Source organism: Watersipora subatra, chromosome 3 (genome assembly GCF_963576615.1).
Source record: "Watersipora subatra chromosome 3, tzWatSuba1.1, whole genome shotgun sequence".
In the NCBI taxonomy this organism is placed as follows: domain Eukaryota; kingdom Metazoa; phylum Bryozoa; class Gymnolaemata; order Cheilostomatida; family Watersiporidae; genus Watersipora; species Watersipora subatra.
The window spans coordinates 25,722,609-25,733,473 of NC_088710.1; the positions used below are offsets into that span (position 1 = coordinate 25,722,609).

At 35.2% G+C, this 10,865-nt stretch overlaps 1 protein-coding gene across 3 annotated transcripts; it reads right to left on the reverse strand.

The window, feature by feature from the left end:
• Window positions 1-259: 259 nt before the first annotated feature.
• On the reverse strand, window positions 260-10,087 carry LOC137391703 (uncharacterized). 3 transcript variants are annotated; one of them, XR_010978156.1, is made up of 2 exons: window positions 9,956-10,087; window positions 260-1,173 (listed from the first exon to the last, which is right to left on the reverse strand). XR_010978156.1 is itself a non-coding variant. In XM_068078229.1 (2 exons), exons 1-2 carry the CDS (start codon window positions 3,358-3,360, stop codon window positions 794-796), a joined length of 468 nt encoding a protein of 155 aa, XP_067934330.1. In that variant the 5' UTR covers window positions 3,361-3,384; the 3' UTR covers window positions 260-793. The 3 variants fall into 3 exon arrangements, 1 of the variants encoding a protein (XP_067934330.1); XR_010978155.1 differs by having other exon boundaries at window positions 9,933-10,053; XM_068078229.1 differs by lacking the exon at window positions 9,956-10,087 and adding an exon at window positions 3,273-3,384.
• Between the last annotated feature and the right edge of the window lie 778 nt (window positions 10,088-10,865).

A 10,865-nucleotide genomic window follows, 5' to 3' on the forward strand; every position in this document is an offset into this window, starting at 1 on the left:
ATAAAAAAAGAAGATGGTACCAAATCATCCTGGTCATTTATACACCACTTTTTTGCAGCTAAAGTTGTTGGAATAGTCTGGCTCTCTAACCTCCTGGCACTCATGTGTGAACAAGTTAAGGAATTCTCTCGAAATGCAGACCAAGAACTCAAATTCATTGACTGCTGCAAAAGTGTTATTGATAAGTTACTTTCATAAAATGAATCATGGCAAGTTCACTTGTTTGTAATACAAAAGAACAGTACAGTAGTAAAATGCTATGGCAGGTGAGCCAAGTAAAAATAATGACTAGTAAAATTGAATGGATTCTGAACAGTTAGCTGTCACTTTATGATAATAAAAAAATCAATGGAACTTAATAAGTCGTTGTTGTAGTTGGCTGCTCTTGATTAAAAGGAGAACAACTCTTAATTAGCAGTTTGTACCAGACAGTGATTGTATTTAGCTATGCTAAAAAACATACATGTATCAATAGAGTTAATAAAAAAAAAGATTCCTGTTATTACATTATTGAACAAAGAAGTCTAGTGACATATGACATTGTGAGTGCACATAAGCGCTTTGTGAACTGTGAGACAGGCAGGTGTAGAGATGACGAATTTAGTCTGGGTGCCCAACAAAAACACTTTAAACCATTTATTTAGCAATGATTCAGCATTCATAAGTTTTAATCACAAACAAATGGAGAAAAAATTAAGAATATTTTAGAGAAAATAAAAGCGTCTGATATGGACAGATTTCTGTGAGTGTCAGCAGGTAGCAAAGCAAACTGTATAGTTAAAGGTTCATTTGACTAGATTGCAGACTGAAGATGCAGGAATTGACGTAAAGCAATTAATACTTCAACTATTAGTTGACACTTGCTATGGAATGACTCAGTCTCTGAATGGGTAGTTATCGTGCCTTCAACAGCATCTACCCCAACAAAATCGCCTTGATGCAGTCGGTTCTTGGCTACGGTGAGGGTCTCCAACCAACGGGGCTTAGCAGAACCATATGCATTATCATGCAACAGCTGAGGTATGCAGAGCAGAGAGTCTCTAAGGATGGTCAACATAGTAACGCCATGCGATGCGACTGACAGTTCTTGCAGGTGTTTGTCAATGATATGGTCGAGAGCAAGCTCGAATGTCCCACCAACGGCTATTGTGCAGAGGTACTCTGGGGGATGATCTAAAAATAGAAACAAGCAAGCTTTTCCTACTGTCTTCAAACAAGGCAAAAATTTGAGTTAAACTCTCCCTCTTTAGACCTGAATGTATTGAGCTGAATTGATCACTTAAAAGATCAATCCATGATAATGACAAAAAGACGTATTTCCGTTGCATTAAACCAAGATGCCAAGGGTTAATCACAACTATTAGATAAAATTGAACTGGTTTTAACGATTAAAGGGCTAAACTAACGATTATTGCTGCATTGTCCATTTAATAAGGATCTCAAACCAGCCACAAATTTAAGAGTAAAGAGCCAAGGCACAAATCGACTTATGATCAAAACACAAACCAGTCTTAGTAAAAAATGGAGTTGATATCTACAAAGGTAAAATGTGCTGAGAGATTTAGAAACACTGTCATAATAGTGCTTTCGCTGCCACAAGCTATCATATGAGGTAATAGTGAGTTTGTAGCTTAATCAAAGCAGTATGCTTCAACATCCTTTCACATATGTAATGATACAGACAAACCTACAAGCCAACTACAAAATAGTGAGAGATCTATGGAGGTTTCCCTTAAAACTTCACCAGACTGAAGTTGCGAACTTCACACCATTAAAGAATTAACATACGTACGTCAGGAGAAGACGATTTTTTATAATCAATTTGTTACAAGACGATCATTCAGACTTATAAATACAGGCAGAAGGAGACTGACTGAGACTTAGATAAGAGCTGATAAATGTTAAATATAATTTTTCAAATAAGAACCATTCTAGACAAACTATAAAACTGTAGAGAGATAGAGAGGGAGAGATAGAGAGGGAGAGATAGAGAAAGGGAGATAGAGAGAGGGAGATGGAGAGAAAAAAGGGAGATAGAGAGGGAGGGAGAGAGATAATGGGAGAGAGCAAGAGATAGAGCGAGGGAGACAGAGAGGGGGAGACAAAGAGAGGGAGATAGAGGGAGAGATGATATAAGACAGATCAACATTTTCAAAGTCTATCAACTAGCTATCTTTAATTTAAAATGGAAATTAACAAACTTTCAGACTCACATTTATTGCATACAAGATGTCAGGTAATGTTTGGAATTCAAAACTGTTAAGAACTCAATTTTGATTGGTCTTCCAACTGAAAAAAAACCTTTTCACATTATCTATCCTTTTTGGACCTTTTTACATGCGTCGAGTTAGTCTGACATAATCATTCATAAATAGTCACAATTTTAGCAGATCAGAATCATGATAATGAACTATGAAGATTGTTTGCGCTACAAACAGAGCTTTATGGCTAGTACACAAAAGTCTAGTACCTACTCCTAGGCTAGAACCTAACTAACATATGACAACAGTTGCAGGTGAGCTAAACCATGTACAGTTGCACTGATAGTAAACAGCTGGAAAGGAAAAAAATTATTTTCAAATGAGAAATTTTACTTCAGGCTACCGAACTCAGTAAATATCCTGTAGATAAAGCACTTCCTCTGTGATTATTTCGATGCAGCGAATGAAGTCATGATAGAAAAAGGTATTGGTGATTGAACAGGTTTGCGAAGTACAGCCTGAGAACCAGTGTAAGTGTGCTAGAGATTAGTGAGACATACTGATTCTATGTAGGACTAGAAACAAAGTTTTGAACTCGAGCTGAACAATAAGACTTTCATCAGCAGCAAGTTGCATTATGATTGGTCACAATATAATATACCACCCTATTAATAGGCATGACTATATCATTATAGCAAAAACTGCCAACTAACTTCATGATCCCCATGAAATCTGAAAGCAGATTATGCTTGTTATTAAATGTTACATTTAATGTAGTAGATCTTAAAACACAAGTAAAATAAACCAACAAACTATTCTGGTTTCACATACATTCCACATAATTTGTGAAATTTTTGAGTGAATTTCTCTGACATAATCAAATAAAAATCATTTTATGTGGACTGTTACTTCTTAATAAACCAATCAGAAGAGGAAAATATTGCATACAAAATGTAAGGGATAAATTGTGCACTAAATATACAATCATTGTGTAAGGCTATGATTCACACTCTATATGTATTCACACTCTATATACTGATTCAATTTTAACATTGCTAAATTAACATTTACCAGTTGAATTGTAGCTTTTCGACAGAACTTTTGATATTCTACTCCTAGTCACACCAGTTGAAGAGTTCTTTGAAGAGCTGGAAAACATACCGCTTTGTATATTTGCGCTACAAACAAATTGGCAGAAATAGTTACCGAGCATCAATTCTGAAAATTTACCTGCACTATTTTACCAAACAAAAAGTAAACCAGGAATAGAAAGATTAACATAAAATTACTATTTTTTATCTCCCAATAATTATTTTATAGCCGATAACTATTTTATTTTTCCTGCAAGATAAATAAGCACAGAACAAATATGTAAAATGTTCCTCTTTGTCAAATTTATGAAAGTGAATTATAAATAAGTATAAAACATATTCTCTTGATTACTAAAAGCACATTTAAATAGTGATTAAATATAAAAACAGAAGCAGATAAAGTGTTATTAACATAATAAAATAGGTGGCCCCTATTGGGGGTAAAAAAGGGAGAGAAATATGATGGCAAAACGAATGAAGTGCGAGAAACTGTTGATGCTACATAAGCTCTCTCATTTACAATTCAGTTAAATTTACTTTAAGTATCGATAAATTTTCATTAGAAAGAGGCTTAGCTTTTTGGCTTTGGTTTTAAATTGGTTGTTTGTTTTAATGGCCCTTACAAAACATCCAGCAAAACCAAGAATTTTATCGAAACATCCCACGTAAAGGTGGTATTACATAAGGTAGCAGGTGGGTATGATGAATATTCAGAGTATGATGGTATGCCATTGTGCATTGATACAGTTAATACATGGTTAGTGTAGATGCATGAATAAGAAATACGAGCATTCCAGATAGGATAATGAAACAAAGGCATGGCAAATGTTACTAACTTCATCAATTGAGTTTCATCGAGTGAAACCAGTGACCTTTTTACTGCTTTCAAACTGCTTGAAATGAGGTATTTACGCTGATGAGCGATACCTTCCGTTGGAGCTCCTAATACTAATGTGTGCACACCAGGCGCATCTTTTGGGATGAGATGAGAGTAGATAACTGTTCCGAAAGTTATTTCATTACATTGACTAAATGGGCAAACATTGTCTATAGCTAAATCATTAATATCATAGACTATTGCTTTGTTGCAGGATCTGGATAAGAATTCAAGCTCGTCTTCAGGAAGGGCATGAATAACATCTATATTATGTTGTTGACAGAGATCTTTATCCGTGGTAGAGAGTTGGTAAACAGTAATGATTAGATGAACTCCAAGCCTCATGATCAACTCAAGGACTTTTGATGCGGGTATGCGTTTGTAATATAAAACTGCATCTATACCCTCGTTATCATGAAGGGAATATTCTGCGATGTTATCGCCATCTGTAGCACTGCTGTCAAGAGGACATGACAACAAAACAAACATCCCTTCGTTCACACTAATTTTAGAATTTTGTAGACGTTCGAAACGACAAAACCCTCGACTTAGTAAGTATCCAGGAAATAAGGCTGAGGCTGACAAGGATTGGCCGACATTTTCAATGAGAACATAATTTTTTTTTTTTAAGAGATGATGTACAACGGAGTCGACAGACAAGAAGGTCTTACATTTTCTCCATGCTTCGATCAACTGAACTGAAAGTGATCCGAGATAAAAAGACTCCTGATCAGCAAGATGACTCTTGAGGTAACCCGCGATAAGGTTTACGATATGATGAGATGAGTCGTGAGTGACTAAAGCGATGTCTGATACAAGACCATACTGGCTCATCAAAGGAAACAAATGGTTTAATGTATAAGCCAGAATATGCTCTATCTCTTGGCATAGCTTCACTCTCTGAGCAACTCTGTCTCTTTTTTGAAAATAACTTAAGGAAGTAGGATTTCCAGACAAGTGAGCAACTTGTATGAGGAGTTCATTTAACAAAAGTAAAAATGATTTTGTGCAATCACCAAACTTATTATAATAGGCTCTGATGTGAGTCATAACACACTCATAAATCGGACTTTTTAGTTTCAAAACCTTTAGTATTTGTATGCCCTGATTCGTTATTAAAACGCATCCTGTTGATGTTGAAACGACGGTGTGCTGAAAATTAGTCCCAAATCCTGACCTAATTGAAGATGAAAGAGCTGAGGATGCATCTTTAATGGTGTCAAAACCAAAATTGACCACCTTCGCCATGTCACCTGATGTGACGTCTTCAAAATTCAGCAATTTAGAAAACAACACTAGTTTTCAGCACTATTTCCATGAAAGATTCTTCTTGTAGCCGACGTCGCATATTTTGCACTAAAATATATTAGCACAACAATAACATTAAAAACAAACTTAATTGTAGAAGTCACATGAAGGGTCGGTCAGATTGATATTGATAACAACTAGAATGATTAGGAAACTCGGAAGAAAATCAAATGCTCAAGAAACTTCAACTCTCACACACAACGCAAAATACATCCATAAAAGCCTGTACTAATTTAACAAAATCAAAGGTAAAAACTAAAGAGAGTAAATATGATTAAAGCACATCAATTACATAAGTACTATTTCAGCTTATTTAAGTTCTTCAATATCTCTGCTTTCAAATGAGCCATTGTTTGACATGGTGACACAGGCATAGGTTGGTGTTTATAGGATTTCCCAAGAGCTCTACTGCAAAAATGTTCAATGGTATAGGCTCGAAAACTGTGACATCAAATTTTTTATAATCGGTGTTGTGTGCTTTTACCGCTTATTTTTATCGCTTACCGCTTATATTTATGAATGACGATAATGACGCTAGTGGTGGGCAAAGGTAGGACTACTCCAGAGAACCAATGAGGATGACAAAGGAATCGGTGTCATTAGCTCTCTCATGTACAGATTATTTTTAAGATAATTAACTCAGATTCCAAGTACCATACTACATTTTTTCGATGATATTATGCACTAGCCCTCTCCTTTTATTGTGATGTTGAGGGGCACGACTGAGGCTAATTAATTTCAAGCATTGCATGATCTCGCAAAAGTGCAATCTACATATAGTCCTAGGGCCAAACCCTGCAAGGTCACAATTTAATTGATGTGATTTCATTACCTTTACCACCATGGGTGGTTAACAACAAGGTACGTTGTTAGTAGTCACTTCTGTTTTTGTTTAATTTTGTTGTAAAAATCAATTGAATTAAATCAATCGTTGGGGTTGACTCATTGCATTCCGGGATTGTTCAAAATAGAGAAGCCTACTGTAAATAACCTAATCTGTCTATAAGCTAGTAGCATACACAAAGTGATTAATGTAACTGTCCAATACACTTGTTTTCTATTTTCCATATACTGTAATTTATTTGAATATAATACAGTATAAATACTTTAATTTTTTTCTTTTTGATATTTAATTACTAATTAGTTATTAATCAAGTTATTAATCATTTCTGTATGGGACAAACAATGCTATCATATAAAACGAAGTGATAATAATTACCATAGATATAGTAAACCCTAGATATGCGAATAATCACAACAAGTGAGGCCTATAATTAGCATGAGGCAATGTCATGGTGATGTGCAAAGCGAATCAGCTGATCTATTAACTCCTATTGACTTAGCACTAAAAACTGCTCAATTTTTCCATAGCTTGTGCATGTGAGACTGCATATTTTATTGAGAATATATAAAACTGACTTTGGGTGAGAAAGGCAAAAATCTTAGACACACAGTAGTGGATAATACCAATGATTTAGAAGTTTCTATATCATTAATAATACAAAGAGTGACGAAATAAAAATTAAACTGATAACGAACTGATGAATCAAATGAGATTTAGAAGCAGTTAAGTTGGAACACCCATTAGACATGACTGAAAATAACTAGACGAGATAGCTTTTGTCCAAGGTTGGTTGAACTAGACTCCTGCTTTGAAGCGGCATAGTGTATTCTGATTTTAATATAGCGATTTACTATAGTTTTGAGTAGATTGGTGAAGACTGTAGTAGACTGTGCATGCACTGTGCATGAGACAATAATTCTCCTAGACATCCATCTTCTGATGTAAGCTCTATATTGTTAAGTTTATTGTCCTTTCTCAGTATTATGATCGAATTATTTTGAATCCCATTCCTCTGCTCTAATCGACAGACTCTCTGCTGTAGAGTTTTGATTCTTCTTTTTAATATTGAAATACGTGTGACAGCAGGCTGTTTAGGTCTACCACCGCATCGGCAGCTCGTTGTCAAGGCAGTAGGTGTGTCCTGATTGCCAGAAGCTGCAGGTTGCTCATCATCATGGATAGTAGTATCACCAGGTATAGTATTTTCAGGGTCAGGTATTATAGTGCTGGCAGCTGTCTGAGATGTTCTTCCACATTTCGGCAGGCTTTCTGTTATTATGGTTGGTGTCTGTATTTTCACAGCTTTTGGCTGAAGGTAGGTTGAATAAGCTGTAAATATTGTAGGTATTGCGTCAGATTTTAGCATTGGTTTTCTTCCAATACCTGGTGGAACCTTGTAGCAGTCTTTCTCAACAGGTTCACTGCATAATACAGAGCTTGATGCTGGAGAACAATCCTGTCTTTGCACCGCCTTTATCCAAGCATTAAGGGTTTCAGCTCGTTTCACATTTGGAAAGCAATGAAACGCCAGATCTGGGCATTTCTCAAGATTGCTTGAACATCCATAGGCACAGCACCAACTGCGGCTTGACTTTTTCTTTGCCCAAACATTAACAATGCATACATGTAGTAGAATGGATATCATTACATTGCTTGGAATGAGACAAAAAAGGCATTCGATCAATTATGCCAAGCTAGATTACAACCTTATCAGCTGAGAGACAAGTTTGTATTATATGTTGTTGTAATCAGTCTAGACACTTTTTCTTTTGATAGTTCCAAGCATTCATTCATTTCACTTTCAATTCAGAATAATCATAGAAAGGTATGTTCGTTGTTATGAGACCATGATAAGACAAGTAAGTTCAGTTGAGTTGGTAATTGGTTTGTTTCCAGTATTTTCTTACAACGTGAACTGATGATATAGTACATGTGCAAAGGTTAGGTTTACCAAATATTTGAAATTTGTATGGTGTGTTCACATCCCTGGGGTGTTGTAGTCTCCTCTGATGACATTTCACCAAGAATTTGGTCTTATTGTAACATTTATGACTTAAAAACTAGTTGGACAAGCATGCTTTCACTACTAAACTCATTGCTCAGCTGAAGGCTCTGTTGCAATGATGCACATCACTGAGACGTAACGTCGTGAGAACAACAGCCAATTATAGGCCTCACTTTTGCTCCATTGTAATGATAGCTATTCGCCAATCTAGGGTTTACTATATCTGTGATAATTACTATAAATGTTTAAATGAACGAAAGGATGAAATAAGTAAACTCTAACAATTACCCGAAATCTAGTAACTCAGAACATGTGTTTGTATTGGTCGGGCGTTAGCATGATCCCATAGCATTGTTGCTTCTCTAGAATGCTAGTTTATTATTACCGCTCTCCGGGTTTAAGAGCACCGATTGTCACAGAGAAGTGCAGCTTCAATGGCAGCGAAAAAGATCGACGATCTAAGGCTAAATGATAATTATGACATCACATTGTGGAAACCACAACCAAGTGTTTTTTAATTGCAGGACATACTTTTGACCCCCGGTTTCTCATAGTTCTATTATTCTTTGTGTATTGAATATAGGCTCATTCGAAAGCCAAGACTTTGATGTATTGAAATAAATGATAAAAGTACTTATGTAATTGATGTGCTTTAAGAATAAAATATAGTTCACTCTGATGACACTGTTATAGAACTGTAGTCTATTATTTTGCTTTTATAATTCTCTTATACAGCTAGGTAGGCTATACTTTGATTTAGATAATTCTTTCAAAATTTAACTTTTTAATCATACTTTCATGCTTTGTAAGATAAGCTTTTGCTTTTTACTTTGCTGAGACAATCTAATCTTTAATTAAATTACAACAATCTACATTGTTACACAGAATAATTGTTATTGTTAAACCTATATTACCTGGTCAAAAACATAATATAATCAAGATAATAGATACAAGGAAGCTTAGGAGTACTCGAGCAAACAACACAAATGCGAAATTTTTGCCACAATGGCTTATTTTTCTTGATGGTTGAGGTAGCTATTTATGGTTCAGTTGGTGGTTTGTATGTTTAAGCAGACCTCAAAAATGTGATGGTACTATTTTTAAATGAAGCAACAGCAAGCTCGCAAATTGTGGGGTAATAAAATTTGCTGTTTTGGATTCCAGCAAACATAAGCATGTGATATAGATAATGTGAATTCAATTGATGCATATAATATTGTCTCATATCAGATTTAAAATTTAGGCAATTGATTAATCAATTAGATATGTGCATGTTTTATAGTAATTGAAACATTAGTGACAAGCAAAATGACGTTGAAATAACATCGAACGGCCTTGACAAACACAAGTCGTGAACGACCTCATAACAATGTAGTTTTAAAAAATGTTGCTTTAGCGTCCGGTTCGAATAGTTGATGCAATAAAAGGAGAAAAATTTAACCTTAACTTTCAGTCAACATAAGCTTGATAAGTAGAAAACCGTAAGCATAAAATACACAAACAGAATCTTTAACGTTGGGCGTTAATGTTTCAAGGCGAAATAAAAAATGAGTTATCTATAAATAAAATATGTTTACAAAATTGGAATCTATTTAATTCAACTTACTTCGAACGTGACAAATCCACTACCTAATTAAATTCTTCAACACCAGCCAGTTCGTATATCAGAGCAGTTTAAAATTTATGCACTTCATTAGCTAAATGAGATTGAATAATTTAGATAGTGTCTAACATAAAAGACATTCGATCAGTTATCAATAACATTTACGGATTAAATGGACTAAATCTGTCCGATAAAATAGACTTGAAACCAAATCTAGAGTAGTACGCACATATTTTATCGAAATATGTACGTACTACTCTAGATTTCGTTTTAAGTCTATTTTAGCGAACAGTTCAAATTGCAAATCGCTATCATTTTTTCGTGACACCCCTAAACACTTACTGCCCGCGCCTTTCAACGATTCTCAAAAAGTATGGGCTGCTGTTCTCGACCAAGGTCACGGTCAACACGCCTTCAACCTTTCGTCTAAATTGTACGTTTTGACTGCCGTTATATTTAGTTCTTCGCAAACCTCATACTTTTACTAACCTTCTGTGATTAAAAATTTAATGGTATTTATTTGGGAACTGACCATGAAATTAGCTTTGTTGCAAACCTCATTAAACAAAAGGGGTCTATTTGTGTAAGTAAATGAAGTCGAGTATTACGCTGCTCTATCTAGCTATCCCGTTAATTAGTTATGATAAGTATTTACAGGCTATAAATCAAAGACAACTAGAGAGCACATTGACTCACCAAAGTACTTAGGCTTGCGACTTGTTGCAGTGCTCGTCGGTACGTCTACCTCTGAGTGTTGTCCAACTTCAAGTCTCTGGAGCTCACTGAGATTGGGAGCTGCAGATTTCTTATTCTAAAATCAACCACTCAGAGGCAGTATCTAGAAACTGGTAGGCTGTCTTTACCCTTATTTGAGCCATAAGAGATCCAATGCTGTGTGTCTTTCAAGTTTAAATTATTCATTCTTACATCAGCATT

Coding starts and splice junctions, on each gene's coding strand:
- LOC137391703 (XM_068078229.1), bottom strand. CDS start 3,360: ATGTTTTCCAGCTCTTCAAAGAACTCTTCAACTGGTGTGACTAGGAGT. Junction 1,174..3,272: donor GAAAAGCTACAATTCAACTG/GTAAATGTTAAT, acceptor TTCTATTTTTAG/ATCATCCCCCAGAGTACCTC.